Source organism: Rhopilema esculentum, chromosome 16, assembly GCF_057945365.1.
Source record: "Rhopilema esculentum isolate cy_ngs chromosome 16, ASM5794536v1, whole genome shotgun sequence".
NCBI classification, from domain to species: Eukaryota; Metazoa; Cnidaria; class Scyphozoa; order Rhizostomeae; family Rhizostomatidae; genus Rhopilema; species Rhopilema esculentum.
Genome location: NC_142830.1, coordinates 14,675,457 through 14,694,338, shown reverse-complemented (window position 1 = coordinate 14,694,338; position 18,882 = coordinate 14,675,457). Strand labels below are relative to the sequence as shown.

General features: G+C 35.2%; 1 protein-coding gene across 1 annotated transcript; it reads right to left on the bottom strand.

Annotated features, from left to right (window-relative positions):
- Positions 1-7,318: 7,318 nt before the first annotated feature.
- On the bottom strand, positions 7,319-17,069 carry LOC135682458 (elongation factor 1-beta). The gene is made up of 8 exons (XM_065197352.2): positions 16,908-17,069; positions 14,436-14,561; positions 12,879-12,990; positions 12,346-12,379; positions 12,134-12,196; positions 9,622-9,684; positions 8,118-8,185; positions 7,319-7,442 (listed from the first exon to the last, which is right to left on the bottom strand). The coding sequence occupies exons 1-8, from the start codon at positions 16,985-16,987 to the stop codon at positions 7,356-7,358; spliced, it is 633 nt and encodes a 210-aa protein (XP_065053424.2). The 5' UTR covers positions 16,988-17,069; the 3' UTR covers positions 7,319-7,355.
- Between the last annotated feature and the right edge of the window lie 1,813 nt (positions 17,070-18,882).

Genomic DNA, 18,882 nt, shown 5'->3' with positions numbered 1-18,882 from the left:
AAAAACCTAGCCTTTGTAGTTTAGATGAATTTTAAGTAACACAATGACTTCGCTAGAAATATAAACATTTTTACATATTCTTCTATTGTCGAAAAGCAGGCGAAATTACGCTAATCTAACAACATGGTGTATACCAGGATGCATGGCGAGTTTCACTCATAAAGAGTCAAAGGACCATCTTAACCCATAAAACCACACATTATCTATAATTCGTGTACTTGAAGCATTATTAAAATTTTAAAAAATTTTCAAAAGGCATTGATGCAATTACTACCTGAAAGCAACTTGTACTCATTTCAATTTAGAAGCTGTAACATTGTAAGCAGCTCAAAGAGCGACATCAAAGTCTCACAATTGACTAGACACTATAGAAAACATTAAAGAAAAACAAACTGGCAAGCCTGAAAGCTGCTTTTCAAGCAAGTGAGCAAAAACATTATCTTTCTCACATGGTATTGTTATTTGACACTTAGAGGTGAGGTAAATCTCTAAAACAAATTCTGATGCATTATCAAAAACAAAGAACGTGAAAAAAGGTTTTGTTGACACAGGCAATACGGTGTGGGATGAAAAGTAAACGGGGCTTACCCAGCGACTGACAAGCAGTATATCATGTTTTACAGATTAATAAAATAGACAGAAGACTGGTTCTATCTAAGACTTTGATTGACACTGGATTAAAGAAAGAGCAAAGTGATTTTATCCTTTACATAAACTTTCCGTCGGCGCTAAGAAAGTGATAGATTCACGCATTAGCAGATGCCTGTCCGTTTACATAATGGGATTTGCAGGTCAGGTTATTCCGTGAAATGCAAGGAAGACTTTTTTATCCTTGAAAAGAACATTGAAATGTGCCTAGGAAATCCATTATAATATGCCCACAAAATCGAAGTGGCTCAAGCGAAGGCCTCCATCGATTTATTCCTTGTTGCTTTCTAGTTTTCGTTTATGTGTTTTAATTACGCTTCAATTCATGGTTCTCCCTAGAATCGTATTATCTCAATTTTAGCGCGATGTCAGCTTTCTTTCAGTCGAATTATTTCCTAAAAGAAAAGAGTTTATTTTTAGCAAACAATTAACACGAATGCTAAAAGTTGGAAGTAGAAATTGCACTCTAAGAAAAATGAGGTGAACATGCCCAAGCATGCAATTTCTCTGAAGAAAAATGCAATACTGCAAGTCAGCTTAATGTTGGTAATTGATAATTTGACAATTTGACCCCAATTTTTTCTGCAATTTTGCTCAGGTTTATTTTCAAGTCTTCATTAAATTATTAGAAAGAGCATGCTTTAAAACCTAAAAAGTAATTCACAAATTGTGAAAAGATATAGACACAAGGAAAATGCTCGATAGAAAAACATAAGATAGCTTGTCTGTAAAATGTATTTCATCAGTGGAAAAATTACCCCGTCCTTTCTTAAAACTGTGCAGTAGCTAGGCAAATTGTATTGAAAATTTGCCACGAAAAAAGCAATCATTTTGAAACATACTTCAATTCTCTGTCTGACATATGTATTTTCAAAATGCTTTTCTCAAGGCCTTTTATAATTTTTGTACTAGGAAGAAATTGCCAGTTGTGCCAGTGTAAATGTTTAAGAGGGTTAGCATGGGTCTTGCCTGAATATTAATACTTCATTGAGATTGAGAAAATGCTTGTATTGGCCTGAAATTCTATACGTTTTGTCTGACTGGGGTTGCAGCCCCCAGTCTCTTTTCTTGCTCAAGCCTGTTTATAAAAATTCCCATGGTTTTCTTTTTCAGATAGATAGATAAGCACAATTGGACGATGAAATTCCTGAGATTTCTTTCTTGAATATTTCAATAAATGGGGGAGTATTTGATTCGTTGGGGAGTGAGTTTCATTTTTCTAACCATTCAGTGATATCTAGAAAATATTCTGAATAAACGCTCCATAAGTGGTGAAATTTGCGAAGGAGCTTGTGCCGTAGTCCAGTGATGGTCAGGACTTTATTGATAATAGTAGAATTTTGCACTGATAGATTATCCTGTATAGAAATTCGATTTATTATTTTTATCATATTATTATGGTGTTTTCAAAGATCGACATTTTGGTTACAGACATTTTGGCTACAGCCAAGGTAACCTAGGTGCACTGTGAGAATATTGGCGAACAATAATTTGGCTTAGAGCAAATTTCCACTTGACTATATGCAGAAATTTTGGAAAGAAATGTTGGTCTCAAAATTTAGTTGTTAAAAAAATGGGCTAGTTAGCTTTCATTTCTTAATCGTAAAAGTACTTTAAAACTGCTTTTTGTGATCTAACAACGACGAGGATACAGGGCTGGTTTAAGTTTGTTGGAGGCCTGGGACCCACTTGGAAGGGATGCCCCCTATTCCAGCTCCCTATTATCGTATGTCCTCAAATGTGTGTCTAGTAAAGGCTAGTCTTCTGTTGAAGTGTACTGATAATATTACTGGGAGACCCTCTTTTGGTGGTTGGCCCAGAGCCCGGGCCTTTCGGCCAACTTTTAATCCGGCGGTGCAAGGATATCATATTCAGGTGCTAAGAAAAGGATCCATCTTCTTGGGACTTTTGACAAACAGATAGATTAGAAACATCAAATCAGGTCAAAGTAATAATAGAGCCATCGACAGTTCTTTGAGATTCATCATTGCAACAGGTTTTGCCATATCACATCTCGTTATCTACTTAACTTATATCTGCGAACAATATAAGTAAATCTGCATTTTTATCTTATTGTCTATTTCTTCTTATTTCAATGTTTAAAGAATTGTCTTTTGTTTCTCTTTTGTCACACTTTAATCTTGATCTTCATCTTTTCTAAAATACCCTTTTTTCAATAAGGCTTATGTCCCAGTGATCTATTGCAGGGACAAGGGCTGTCACATAAGAACAAAAAGACAAACAAAATTAAGGTCAAACGTTTTCGATAAACTTGGCGTCTCCTTGCCAGTGGCGTAGCTTGACCGGCCAGATAGGCCGTCAAAATTAAATTTCATTGATGATAATAACTGATAAAGGGAAATTTAGAGTCTTTTTTATCAAACAATTTGATGATTTTACCGAGGAACTTATTGAAGAATTAGGGGTGCAATTACAAGCCATAATTTTATCATGCCACCCATTAATCGGTTACCCTGATTAATTACATAAATTGTAAATTCATATGAAACACAAAATGGAAAATTTTACTTCCTAATTGGGCTTTTTACGTATCCAACGGCCATAAAACGCATTATCTTATTTAATCATACAAATCCTTTATTGCCTGTTACCTATCAAATTCTAGAAAAACGGTAAATAATTATAGAGAAACTTCCTTTGGTAATCTCTACCAGTCTTTATGTTTTATTCTTAAAATAGTTATTATAAAAACAAGGTTTTAGTATTCTTAGTTAAATCTAAAGGATAAAAACAGAAAAGAGCAAGCAGCAACGCAGCCAAAGGCAAAGAGGTTCGTCTGCAAACTAAATTAAATTATATTCTACTATAATATACTGTGCTATACTATACTATACTATACTTTACTATAGTATACTATACTATACTATACTATACTATACTATACTATACTATACTATACTATACTATACTATACTATACTAAACTATACTATATCATATTATACTATATTATATTACGTTATATTAAATTATATTATAAATTATGAAATTTAGTATTTTATTATATTTTCCAGCTTGTATTCTTTGCATTAATTGCATCGCTTCATATATAAGTAATGCAATTTTTGACTAAGGATCAACATTAAAAAATTCTTTGTGAATTTTTATTTTTTTTTCTGAATTTTTTTCCATTTTTTATCAAGTATAAAACCACCTTTAACACGTGGATAAACCACAAGCCATGTTATAAAAAGATCTAGCTACAGAAAACGAGAAAAATGAAAACGAAACTAACTGTGAACTAACTATAAGTGGCCGTTTAAAAAATACAAATGTAAACTATCAGAGACATGATACGTACGTAAAAAATTGAGACGAGAAAAGGCTTAAAGTTGTGACGACCCTACTTTTATAAGACTAATTGTTGCACGAGCTGTTCCCTTTTCAAAAACATTTTGTTTTGTTAACTATGATTCTATTTGCCTGACAGCTAAAATATCCTTTGTAAATTTACATTCACAGTGAACTTCATCAATTAATAATTAATAAATAAGCAAGTTTTCAGATTTCGAATTTAACCTTGTTGATATAAACACCGCAAATTATTGTTGACGTAGAAACTCATCAATGTGAAGCAAGGAGGGCCTTTTTGTTGAAGTGTTCAACATATGGTAGGGGATGACGTCAGAGGCCATGTGAGTTCAAAGAGATAGAAAAAGATAAGCACGATTTTATTTCTAATTCATGTGTAAACAGTAGTTTCTAATAGTTCACACGTAACCTCTAATTGCTTGTGCAAATAAGATAAGCTAAGATTTGTCAACAGGCTCCACGACGTCATACCAGTTGACAAATTTCAAAAAATAAAGTTTAAAAAAAAGATTTACCAGATAAATGATAGATTTAAGCATGCCTGTAGTAAAAGCGTTTTTTTCTGAAACGCATGTTAATTTATATTTTTCGTGACTTGAAAGAATGAACAATACTTGAAGTGCGATTTCTGGGCTTCTTTTCTTGCAAAAACTTTCATTGATAATTTGGGCATTAATACAAGTAACAAAGTTGAGAAACAATTCTTGCTGCAATTTGTTTACGTTGATTAAAACGTGTGCGTGATGCTGAATAACTGGATAAGCAAGAAGGCAGCTTATCTTAAAGGCGACGTCTACAAAAGCAGTCAAATATTTGCAAAACCAAACACATGGAAAAGTCGACGATACAAGAAAAATCCATCTCATTCACGCAATTCTTACGGAATCACGGTCTAACTGACCTTTCCTTGCCACGTGATCAGAAACCCTTTGCCCCCTCCCACTGCATAATTGCGTCTCAAGAGGACGGCAAGAAAAAGACCCATACCGAGTTATCTTGGTGTATCATTTCAAATTGTTACCCAATCAGCCAGGCTCTATTCATTTACTATTTAGTCAGAATTTATTGTACTTGCTACTTCGAGTTGGCCTTAATTAGCTTCTTTATAGCTATCAACCGTTCATTTAGTACACCAACTTTAAACAAATTATTTATTATTTATATTATTCGAGGAAACTCCTGATGGCTGCATTAAGCATGAAACTAGAAGTTAAGCCTTAAAACCGCAATTGCGTAATTATTCCAGTTGTCTGCCATAAAATCATATACGTACCATAGGTGAATAATGAAGAGAGGTGGACCAAGATTAGAGTCTTGGGGAACAGAAACTCGTTTTTTGGCATTAATCGTTAGCACAGCAGAGTTGAATTTCATTTCAAAATATTCTAACAAATAGAGTCGGAGATGTAAAAAATTCCAAACTTTCCAATCGTGACATAGCGGTATTGCAAGCTTTTAGAGATTTCGGTTGTAGATTCCAGTATTCTGCGACTGGCATTATGTTTTAGAGGTGGAATCTTTGTATTTGACAGGGAAATAAAAATAAAAACTCGAGTTCACTTTAGTTCGAGAACCTTCCTGAAACAACGATCTCTTTCTTTCTGAAAGTCAGTGACTGAGCTTCAGTGCTTCCTATCAACATTTCTGCAGATAAATTCAACATTAGGTAAAACTGTCCTTGCTTCGAAAATAAATAATTTCAAAAAGACATTCCATAACTTTTTTGAATTTCAAAACAAGATTTCAGTTGCGATACGTAGCTTCTTAATGTTTTATTGAAAGAGAAACACGCGGGCATCGATAAATGGTTTACCTACTTGTCAAGCCTAGGAAATTTTGTTTTTGGTTATTTTTTTGTTCAAAACAAAAAGATGTAATGTGTATTACTTCTACGCTTATTATCTTCGCTTATTCTGGCTACGTAGGACGCACAACCCAGAGATTGGGGGATAGGATAAAACAGCATGTTCCTTCTAACATAAGAAACAAAACTGCCCCTCAAAGAGAACAGCCTCCTCGATCTTGTAGGTCTAGAAACACTGTTAAAACAAGTGATTCTGCCATCGGTCAACATCTTTTAGACAACCCAGATGGTGCAAAACTCTATAATGACGACATGTTTCGGATAATTGGCAGAGCCCGGTCGTCTTTCCACCTAGCAGTTTTGGAATCGATCTACATAAAAACGAAAAAGCCGCCATTGTGTAGACAGAAGGAGTTCGTTTTCTCTCTTGGACTCCAGTGGTAATTTTTCTTTAGGCTCGCGGCACTGATTGGTCAACTATAACGGTCTGGTGCTTGCGTTTTTCTGATTGGTCTATTTCGATCCACAACTGGGTATATATTTTTCATCGTGTTCTTTCGGACCCTTATTCTGACGTTTTATGCTCTGAGGAGTGTCAGACGAAAAAGCTTTAAGTTAATATGTTGTGAAATGTTTGCTTTTTTCAAAGCCATCTTATTATCTTCATAACACAGTATTCACATAAAAGCTCTTCGAACAAGATATTAAACAGACAAACTTGGTTCTACGGCTGCGACAATCCGTTTACGCCAGAGATTGCAGATCCCACAATCAACCACCATCAAAATCATAAACCTATTTACAGCTGAAGGTATACAACAACAACAACTTATTATGACTAACTATTTAAAAAGAATACACTGTACAAAATGTGCCAAAGTAGCACGTAAATTTATTTCCAGCCCAAAAACATTTTCAGCTTTCCGAATGTCCGAATCTCCAAATCCAAATCCTCGCTCTGCACAAGACAGTTTGCATTTTCTCTATTTTTCAAATCTTTTCTTATCTTCGAAATCCAAAAGAGTGATTGGACCCAAAAAAGTAATTCTAATTTTGACTGATCTGCAAAATAACTTTCAATTTCTAACCCTAAAAAAGTAACCCGAGCATCTCTATCTTAAAAATGAACGAGCGCCAGCCGCCCCTTCCGCCCCCTCCCCCAGAGTCCCACTAAAACCGGCAAATGGCGACATCTCCTCAAAATCCTGACTTCTAAGAAAACCTCATCTGTATAAACCATTGGAAAGGCATCCAAGAGAAATGACTGATTCGTCACACATGGTCCTTTCAATAAACCAAGACAAGATTAATAGGACTGATGTCGCCACATCTTCTTTATCGTCAAAGAACATATCAATCCCAGAGATAAGATAAAGTCTAATGGAATCTGGAAATTTGACAAAGCGCATGTCAAAGCATTTAGAAACCATTTTTATATCAGAAATAAACCAAACAACACACATGATTAATTCGCGGTCTGGTGTCTTCAATTTAATTGAGTTGTGAAGGTTGGAGAAAGAAAATAGCAAAGAAATAGAAATTGATATTGACTCTCTTCAAATTTACTCCTTTTAGACCTTATTGAATGCGGCAATGTCCATTGATTGAATAAGATCTTCCTTTTCTGTGATTCTTTCTTCAAGCATGTCTGTGCTTATCTATAGAGAAAATATCCTTGAAGTAATGAACAGTTCCAAAATACCTTATGCTACTCAAGGGCGATTCAAGCCAAAATATCCCTCAGCCCAACTATTGTTGACTAACTTTTACAACGAAAAAAACATGGAAACAATAGCAGCGATCAGGATCTCAAATAAAATGCAATTAGATCAAAAGTCAACATCCACTCGAGGATCCCGAGTGTGCCTGTACGTATAGCGATGACAATTTGAAATCATAAGGCAAGCATGGTGATTTTTTCCCTAAAAACAAAGGATCCTGACTTGTCTAGACAGAAAGGGACCGTTTTCTCTCTTGAACTCTTCTACCTTAATGGAGACAAATGCTAAATATGTAACTAACTCTTGAACTGAACTCTTCAACTGGGTGAGATGCCAGCGGTCGTCGATTGGTCAAAAAGGAACCAATAAAATGCTCCGTTCTTCCTCTTACGTCACTTTCGATCCGTATTTGGATACAATTTTACAGCCTACCTTCGGTAATTATCCGATGCTTATACTCTGAGGAATGTCGGACAAAATGTATTCAATATAAAGGCTTATAAAGGCTTTCCTAAAAGCTACAACCTTAACAAACACAGCAGTCATTTTAAAACAAGCATCTTACGTTACGTGTCAAACAAAAACAAACTAATATATTATAAAAATATATACCTTGTCGTCTTCAATAACAGCCGATATTTGCAATTTTTTAATTCCATAACCAACGGGGACAAGTTTTGCTGCAGATAAAAAGAGATGCTTATGCTAGACATATAAACTTCGCGGGTTTAATTTTAACAGAATAACTTAGAAGCTAGCCTAATGAACCTTGGGAATAACTTAATTATTCCTGACAAAATTATGCAGTGATGTGTCTTTAATATTGACTTTCAAATTCTACTACGCTGACTGTTATTTCCTTAAACCCTAGCAATGTTTTACACTTTCTGTTAATCTCTGTAAAAAGCGAGATTTCATTTCCACTACTGTTACGGTGAAGATTGCAAAAACATTACAAAAACAACAATGATGTTTTCAAGATTTTGAATTTCACAGTCTTTAGCGAGCATTCACTTTATTTTGTCGTTTGTTAGACTAAACTGGTGCTTATTTTAATGCTCGATGTTACAGGTTCCAAGCCGAGGGGCGATACACTCTTGCAAATAGCGTACGAGATTTTGCCTAAAACAAAAGGATTTCTGGGGATTTTCAGATAAAACAATAGGATTTTCACAAAAGGTGTACGAGATTTTCTTAGAGTAATTTGCCCCTCGTTCCAAGCAATTTTTCGTAAGTCATACAACAAAAGAATGAGCGAATAAAACAACTTTTTACTACGAAAGTTGTCTGAAAAAGCAAAACAAACTACTTAAATCTTCTGCGGAAGTACTAAAACAAGGATCGGCCAATACCTTAGTCATGAACTCGACATGTGTCTTGTATATACGCCTTTTATGTTGGAGCAAAACAACTTGTTTCAAAACATAAACAGAAAACACGAATAAGAAATGCATTTGTCAAAGGTTTTAGTGGCGGAGACTCGCTCGCTCCTTCCTGGGTTGTTTTTACGGATCGCGACCCAGCGGTCATCCGCTTTAAAACAACGGTATTCCGACGAAGATATTAAAATTTATTCCTTAAAAGATCAGTCATAAACCACAACAGTTTTTAGGTTTGATCACAACACGATTAATAGATCGACACATAGCCGTTTAAGTTTATAAACAATGTTCTTAGATTTTTTATCTTGCCAAAGCAAAGGCACTCGCGCAATCGAAGTGTTATTTAAAACAGAGAGACACGGTATGCGAGTGGCACGTTTCCGCCGTCCAACCCTTTTCTTTGCCAACCCGTATTCAATTCTTTCGTCGTCTCTTTTGCAAGATTTTCCGCCCTAGAAAGCGCCCGGTCCACCACAAAAGACTGTTTCTTTCCCAATCAGCTGAACGATTTCTCACATAGAGAGGGATGCCTTAAAATAGAGCCAAAACCAGTCCCAAATATCTCAACATTTCGCTAACAAAACCAATGCTATTTTGAGAAATACCAAAAAACCTTCCAAAACCAGCCAACAAAGCAATGTAAAGTTTCGTGGGGAAAAGGACCCGGAAGTGTTAAGTGAGAGCCAGACACATCTAGGCAGACAAAAAAAGACTTAATTTACAAGGGTACTTACAGGAACCCCACACGAGTCCATCTGCTTCGATTGAGCGGACATGTTTTTCTATTTCTGACATATCTGCAAGAAAGAATGGTTGCAATAATGCATAAGAAATTCACACATTTAAACAAAAATCAATAGCCTTTGTCTATATATTTCATTTCCACATCTTATATCAAGTGAAGAAAACTGACGAGATTAAATGAAGGAGAAAAACCAAATTCTTAATGAACAACCAAGATTAAATACTGTTTGAGAACCTTCGTCTTTGTGATATAAGATTAAAAGTTTCTTAAATTGTTTTGCTAATGAGGTTGAGTCATTAAAGTTCGCGAGAAACGCTTGCAGGCAAACCGTGCCGATCAAATTACGTCTGAAGGCACATCTGAAAAAGGAGACTTCTTCAAAGTTCTTATCGTTTAAGAATTGAAATAAAAAATTCAGTTGCAAGTTTCATCATGTTAATATTATTAAATGCTTCTCTTACTTTTAATAAAATCATTCAGGTGTTCGGAAAAAGGTGAATAAGGCCATCAAACCAGCCCAGAAGCACATTCTGTGGCATTAATAAAACTAGTCAAACCTTGAGGATAATGAAATGCGACAAGGTAAAGAGAGGGTGAAATGAATCCGAATTATGAACACGAAAACAGTGTAAACTTCGAAAGCAATGCAGTTTTGACATAATTTCTGAAAAGGCCTAGAGATGATTTATCACAAAATGTGTGCAGTGAGGACAACAAGAAAACTTAGAAGATCATTCAGTCGATTTACGATCAGGCGCACTCAAAGTATAGGAAGCAATGCTTCCCGTGTTGCAGTTGCGGCCCTTCAAGGATATTCATTTGTCAAAAACTTCAAACAAATTTCGTGGATTATCTCAAATTGATCTGGCAATGAACTTCGGTTCAAATTAAGAGAATCTTTAGACGTCCACAAAAGTAAGCTTTACCGCTTTGTAAAAGTGATTTATGTAGCAAAGAGAGAATAATAAATTTTCCTAAAAGCAAGAACAAGTTGTTCATATATGATGTTGTGATTATCTATTCTGTTTGCGTTGCTGCGGCAAGCTATCGGTTGAATCAGTCATTGAGTGAAAGCTTCCTTGTACAAAAATTAAAAAAACTGTATCACTATCAAGCTATAAAACCGACAGCCATTTCGTTCGTTGCTTGAATAAAATTGAGGACCCTGTCGCGTCAAATGTTTTGCAAGGAATGGCCAGGTTTCCCCTTTTTTTAAAAGCTATAGTTTGTTTAAACTCTATAATGCTATTTTTGTTGAAAAAACCATCGTCATTCTAAAGTAATTGTTTGTTAAAGTAGTTCTTTAAAAATTGACTGGTCTTTGAACAATAAAAGGTACTCGTGAAAAAGAAATAAAACAGAATTTTGTATTGCTGCCATTTGTCCCAGAGCAAACGAACCATTGGCTGTCCCAAATAGAATTCTAGACAGAACATAGTTTGCTTACAGGACTTATTCTTTACATTCTTGTACGATGCGTCATTAAACATTATTTTATGACTCTTATTTCAAAAAAAAACATCCTACGTATTACATATGAAAAAATCTTGCAGACACCTCTTACAGAACATTTTATGCTCGTAGGCACAACAATTTTTTGGGGAGGTCTGTTGAGACAACATCGTAGCCAAAAGGAATTAAAAGCGGAACGCTAATAAAAGGAACTTTGAAATTTATCGCGTAGCATCGTCTTACGGCAACACTTCACTTAGTAAATTACTTAGTTAGTTAGTTAGTTAGTTATTTAGTAACTTAGTCGATGAGTTAATTGATCAGTTTTCTAGCTAGTTATTCATTCTTTTTAAGTAAAAAGGATTGAAATTGAACTGATCTGGGGGACTCAAACGACTGTCCTAGATATCTTGAGTTTTATTTCCTTGCATAAAATGAAATCCATCAAAAACTGATGCAGATGGAATAACACTGTCTGAAGTCCCATGAAACTCTGCGTGTTGACTTCAACCCATCTTAAAACCCAACATTGATTACCGCGAAAAAGCTCAACTATACCTAGCTCAATTTGTTAAGCTTCAAACAGAAACACTGAAATATTTCGCAAAGCAGATTGAGCCATTCCCTATTAGCCTAAATTTCAAAGTAACATTGCTTAACATTGTAAATCTTTGTTCAGTGGTTTCTAGACATAATTTTAGGTTGCTTTAAATTAAATTGCAACGATAAGACACTATGCAATGATAATCGACGCTTATTGCAAACAACAAACCTAAGGAGATTTAAAAGAAAGAGTTAAAAATTTTAAAAATGTAAATATACATATAAAAAAGGTTTTTTAGATATTGAACTCCTCTTTCACACTTTCAATAATTTATTTTATTTACCTGCCAGGAACTGGTTACAAGAAAAGTGCACACTTTGTTAGTTTCTAATTGGCTCTCCATTGAAAGATACGAGGTTCTTGTCCTTTTGTTCTCTTTGATATCATTTATAATTTCTATCTAAACTTAAAAATCAAAACTGAGCAAAGTTTGTGATAGTTTTACCTGTTTCATCATCCCAGGGTTTAACATCAAGAACCAACACTGACTTTGCGATTACTACTTTTTCTACAAAACAAAAATATTCCGTATATATATTTATTCAGAATTCATACTATACTTGAAAGGTTATTTGCAATTTTTGCCAACAAGATTTGTAATTAACGTATGAAATGTGAAAATTTCAAACTAATTGGGATTTTAAAAATCACACTTACTTGGTTTTGCTGGAGCTGGCTGTTTTGGGGCTTCCTACAGGGAAAAACGAACAACCATGAGAAATAAAAAATTCATAGTACAGTTTTGAAACAAGAAACCAAATTTGAAATACCCATCTTTGATCTGCACAACCTAATTCCCATGGTAACATAGCAGAGCCTTAGCTCATCGTAATTACTTCTAAACAAAATTAATGGAATGAACCATACCAAACCAAATTGTATATGTATCTTATAGACTGAAAAATAAATTTTAGATAATATTGCCACAGGCATACAATAAATTCCTCAGCAAGTAATAACTTGTCACAAACTGGGCACTTTTTCTCTAGGGTAAGCCGATGATACAACAATCTGCTCCAATGGAGAAGGGCAGTGTTAACCACATCTTTTGCAAATATACGCACCCAGGCCCACAACTTTCTAAGACAAAGATCACAGATAAATCTGTACAGCAGCAGCTACAGGATTGCATTGTTTTAAAGATAAAAGTTCACATATCATAAGTAAAACTTTGAAAGAAATTCCTTTACCTCCTCCTCATCGTCTGATCCAAACAGATCAAAATCATCTTCAGCAGCAGCAGCAGCCGATGCTCCACCTGCAGGACCATATGAATCTAGACTATTCTTAACGCCCCCGAATCTGCAAAAGAACAACCAACAAACCTTTATAATCAATTAGAAAATAATGTTCACAGGCCTAACATTGGTTTGGTATTGTTTAAGTTTCTCTGAATACCGCAGATGTGTTTTCTTTTTGCTTAACATACATCAAAGTATTCACAATTAGATTCAGAAACATTTTAACATTTGGCACCATTGCCATCACAAGGAATATACGTAAACCATTTATGTCTAAAATGGAATATCATGGTTTAGTTGAAAGGGTGATATATGTCTTTGGGAAATTAGGAATCAGTGGCATAAAGTGTTGAGAAAGAGATGGAAAAAAGATATCTTGTTGATGAATGAAAAATTGAGCTAGAAATATTTGTTCTTCTATGTTAATCTTAAATACTTTAATCTTTTGAATTTGGATTGAGTAAGTTTTTATTGTTCTTATGCTTTTTTGGCTTTTGGGTGTTTCCAAAATTGGCTCAACCAAATTGGCAAAACTTCTTTGATACAAATAAGATTTAGGCACACAGAGAATGTGGCTGGTATATAAGGGCATTTCTCCTGAAATGTCTGACACAACTCCGGTTACTTGACTGATTAATTCAATCTACCATAAGCAGCTCTATTTGAAGTTATGATATTTTTCTGCTGAATGTAGAGGCCAAAGTTGCCTCACTTGTTATATCATGTGGTAGGAGCATTTGACATTTTTGAGACATTTTTGAGATAAAGTTGTCAAGAGAAAGATGATGATGATAATTCTGGTTTATAGATGCATCTATGATAAATATAATGGTTTTCATTAATTGTGCATGCCCATGTGATGCATTTTCTCATTGGTTCAGACAAATGGATAGAATAATAGACTTGAAAAAAGCAAAAATTTAGTAAAATAAAGCCTTTCGTCTTAAAAACATTTAGTAAACTAAAGCAAAAATTTAGTAAACTAAAGCCTTTCGTCTTAAAAACATTTAGTAAACTAAAGCAAAAATTTAGTAAACTAAAGCATAAATCACGCCTAACGAATTTTTGTATCTTTATTGCAGAATATATTTCAGTAAAACACAAAATTTCAGCTAAACTTCCAAGGATGTGGTGAAAGACTTCACAAATATATTGTTAACATGTCACTTGTGATGTTAGCAGATAATCTTGAAGATGGCAATAAACTTGTTTTGGTTTTGGCAAAATGCAAAGATCTTACTGTGACAAAATGGAAGAATAAAAGTTCAAAAAAAAGAAACTGTTAACCCGAGATGAGAAGAATTCTCCCAGATCTGAAGTAAGCAGCATATTCGGCACAGCAACAGGCAAAATCATTTTTGGATGTCAGTTTAATAGAGTAAATTATAAGGCCGGTTGATTTATAATGTTTACTTGAATGCTAAGCATACAAACAAACAACTGCAAAAGAAATAGATTAGCAAAGAATTCTGGAAACAAAAGTGGCTGTGATTAACAATTACTCACCCAGCCTTTTCTTGATCAGTGTAAGAGGAAACATGTGTGAACCAACGGAGAGCATGGTGATAAGTTGCTTTTGGTGGGCCAGAAAGAGCGGCAAAAACTATCAGATCAGCCTGTGATGGCACATATCTAAAGGTTAAAACAAAGACTATAGAATTCATAGATATGACTTAATCAAAGACTTATTCAATAGACTGAAGTTCAGGTACAGGGCAGTCGTTTGATATCTACAAACTCATATTCACCTCCTTATCTTAAATGGAACCATATCCTATTGATTTCTTATTGTAAATATTGTTTTTCTTAATGCTGGAAATTTATTACTTGAAATGTCTTTTTTATGTAACTTAGAATGTAATTCAAAACTTTCATGTCATTCGAAAAACAGTCATTACCTTAAATAATATAAATATTGCAATTATTAAGTATATATATATTATAAACCCAAAATGACTTTGGTACCGTAAAATTTGTAGATAGCACCAAAAAGTGGAAACATGTCATATTAAAATATATTTCGCCCGACACTTAGAGTATAAATGTTGAACAATGTATAAAGGTAAGCAGTAAATTTAAATCAACATGTGGGCAAAAGAGTTAATCGTGTAGATACAAAAAGAGTTCATTTTCTCTCTGGGACTCTTCAACTAGGTGAGAGACTAGCCAATGTGATTGGTCTAAACAAATAACCAATCAAACAAACTTTTCTTCCTCTCATGCTATTTTCCATCCACACCTGGACTAGCTTTGGAAATCTTTGGCCCAGGGATGGCTTGGGGGGGATATTAGAGTTTATAGTCTAAAACAATTTGCATTTTCTAAGAAAGGAGAATTGGAGAATCACCCAATTTTTTCAATGTAATCAACTTTGAAAAGCCAAGCTTTCTTGCTCATTCAATGAAAGCTTTCCGTAACTTCATTGAAATCTCTGAAATGTGTGATTAAGTACCAGCCTCTGGAAACTGAGGCCCTGTCCACATGTATTCATTTTGCAGATAGGGCTCACTTCCCCATGCATTTAACAAGTGCACTAGCATATCTGCAACTTTTCAAATACGCTCTCCAGAGTGGAAATTTCTGAATATGCTATGGATCCAATTACAAGTGGATGCTCAAATCTAGATATATTTTGATCATATGACATAGCACTGGCTCAAATGAGTCATGGCTCATGCACTGATAGAAATATTCACAAAGGGGCTGTGAAAGCAACAGTGAACCCGAATGTGTGTGGATAGCTGAATTTGATTTGAATGTGCTGCCCATCTGTATAAAAAAGATTGTTGATTCAAAAAAATCTGTATACATACATGCAGACAAGGCTTTTTCTGTTGTGGCCTGCATGATGTAAATTTTCTATCTGGGGCTATGATAATAGAATGGGTGAGCAGCAGAAAGGCTTGATTGTTGAAATTTAAACACTGGATGTATAGAGCAACAGTCATGAAATCATTGCAAGACAGCTGACTTTAAAATCAGTTTCAAAAATTGAGTATGAAACTTTAATTCAACATGTTAGGCAAGTATTTTTGGGCATGTAGCATCAAAAACTACTACGAAAAGCAGCAGGCAATGATTTCACATTTTTTTTTAATTTTTGAGCTGCATATCTCTATTGTGTATGGCTTAGTGAATCTAAGCTCTTACTTGCGGACAAAAACTTCATGGGTATTAGAATTAATGGGCTAATACCTTGGGGCTCAATTACAAGGCACTAAACCAATGTATCATAACCTACCCAAAATTCATTGTCAAGTTACGGCAATGACTAAATTCCAACTATGAGAGGAGCATTTTCCAAATCGGCTTCAGTATTGTGGGGACTGCAGGCCCAGTGCCTTCAAATAATTTCGTAAGACATAGGATTGCCAAACACTATCCAAGACCTTCATATCAAAGAGATGTTTTTGCCCATCTCCTCATAAATCAAAACAAATTAGCCCCACCCCGTCAAATAGTTTTACAACCCTGAGTGCCTTTATGCATTCTTGTGCCTCAGTTTCAGCAGGGTAAAACCAACATTTTTCTACTCCCAGCTGCCCCTTCTTTGGCCCGAGATTTACTTGAAATGCACATTGGATGTCACTTTTTTCAACAACAACTACACAAATAAAATTTAGAATTACGAAATAAAATTTGTACCTAAAACCATTCTTTAAGGTTGCAAATATTACCACAGACTGAAAAATGTCAAGCATCATTTGCAAATTGAAAATAGACGTACCACCAAAATACATTCGCAAAATTGTCTTCATGAAAACTTCCCTGGTTAGATTGTTGGAATGCAGTTTGTTCTTTTTTCATTAGGTCTTTAGTTTAGTTCATAAATGCTACTATGTTGTACATTTGATAAAGAGGGCTCGGAAGTATCAGTTTATATCAACTAAGCACTTTTTGCAAGACTAGGCCAGGGCCTGGGCCTAAAAAAATGTCCGGACAATGACCACGTGCCTGAAAAAATAGAAAAAAATATACCCTTCAATGTAGCTTTTATCTTCAAGAAAGGAATTCAAGGTTTGAAGTCCAGCATCAGTTTTTAAATCGCCGAAACCCATTTTTATGGCTGTATGATTAGGATTAAAGTTTCTGTCTGGCCGCTTGCCACGATGGTTGGACTTCTAAGAGAAAAGGACATTTTCTAGAGCGCAGGCGCGTTCAAAGATGGAATCCCAAAGCGAGGCAATCCTCGAGAGGGGTCTAGCCTCGTACTTCCAATTCGTTTTACACAAAATCCCTAAAGCTTAAAAACTCAATGCTAAACAAGAGAGTAAATACCAAAATTGAATCAACACATTACTACTATTAAAGCTTTAAGAAAGTAAAAACACGTATCTTCATTAGAGCTGCCCTACCATAAGGTTTTGTTTTCAGTTTTCTTTCAGCTCGTAAGAACTTGTTTTAGCTGCTTTGAAATCCGTTTACCGTAGTGAGCTCATTGGAAATAATGGAAATCAGAGGTGGTTTTGGAGGGAGCCAAGGAGGGCCACAGTCCCAGGCCCCGCGCTTATGATAGCCAATAGAGGCAACGAACATAGCAAAAAAGGGTCCTGCATGTGTTTACAGCCCTGGGTTGCTCCCCGCAGTCCCTAAAACCGCCGTTAATTGGAATATCAACCCAAGCTTCAAAAACTGAGCAATGAAAGTAGGAATGTAGTGGTGTCTAGGCTCATGGGGCACAGCCCTCCTTGTTGAAACTTTCAAAAAAATCGGGGGGCCATTGACGACTTTACCACAGATCAGTCATTGACGACTAAGCCAGAAAAATAAAAGAGAAACAATTTACAATTTTAGGCACGTTGCAAGCTTTATATGCATGAAAATATATAAAATATTTGACACATATAGATAGACAATTTTTGAATGATCTATTTCTTAGTACGGTTAGCTGCAGTTTTGTTAAGAGAGTTCGTTGTTAATTGTTGCGTTAAGAACAGGAGTTGATTGCCTGAATAAACAGCTAACCAGCTGGTTGCTATTATTTGACTCTTTCTTGCCTACTTTTAATATTAGATGCACTAATACCCTTTTTTATAAGAACAAGATAATTTTTGCCGGCGCTTGGTGTTTCTATTTTTTGGATAATTTCAGGCTCGGGTATTCTTAGTGTTGATTTGTCCGCTGAATAACAGTTTTGCATGACACTTTTAGTAGCACGGCTTATTCGTTGATAGAATCCACACTGTTTTGTTAACACGAGAGAAATTGTGTTAACTGTGAGAAATTGTGAGAAAATGAGCAATAATCATTTAAAAGAAAGCTTTTATTGTAGATATTTCAGCTACATCTTTTGGCCATCCTTTCATACAATATCTTAGAGCCCCCTCCCCTTGTTAAATTTTTACGGCTTCATCCCTGATTAAATGCCTTATTTGACAAATTCAAAATTACATCTTGGGATTGCATTTTCTTGCACTTCCCTATTGGATATTACCGGGTCCTGCAAGTGATATTTACCCCAAAGCTCTTCAAGATATAACCTCTTAGCTTTGGCATCAGATATAAGGAAGTACGGATTCTGTTTGGATGTGGGCAACCTTTTATTATGTGAAAAAATTTTCATGGACGAGAAATTTTCTATCATCCCATCGAATTGGTAAATGCTTTGAATGATTCCATCTACACAACAGAAAATCTGTAAAACACCAATTCAAGTATTTTTGGTGTGTTGTGGATGTGGGCTTGTTCATGAGTGCGGTTTTTTGAAGTGGCTTAAGCAAAGCCTTCACCCCTTACTATTTTGGACGGCACCGCTTTCAAAAATTAGGTCTAGCCTTAGCAATAATAGAGCAGGATTTATTTTCAGTGGTTGAAGGGTATTCCATTTTGATTTTGGAAGACTCCCCCAGATCACGTTAGCATGTGGCAGATAGCTTCGACAGGGGCCCGATAAACATGGTCTATATGGGATAGTGAAATAAGATTCCCCATTATTTTAATGATTTATAACTGA

What these genes read in the sequence shown, in the direction of transcription:
- LOC135682458 (XM_065197352.2), bottom strand. Translation starts at nt 16,987, where the DNA reads ATGGGTTTCGGCGATTTAAAAACTGATGCTGGACTTCAAACCTTGAAT. An exon ending in TGGACTCGTGTGGGGTTCCT is followed by an intron (nt 8,186 to 9,621) that starts GTAAGTACCCTT and finishes TTTTATCTGCAG; the next exon opens with CAAAACTTGTCCCCGTTGGT. An exon ending in CTGTTATTGAAGACGACAAG is followed by an intron (nt 7,443 to 8,117) that starts GTATATATTTTT and finishes TTTTCTCTATAG; the next exon opens with ATAAGCACAGACATGCTTGA.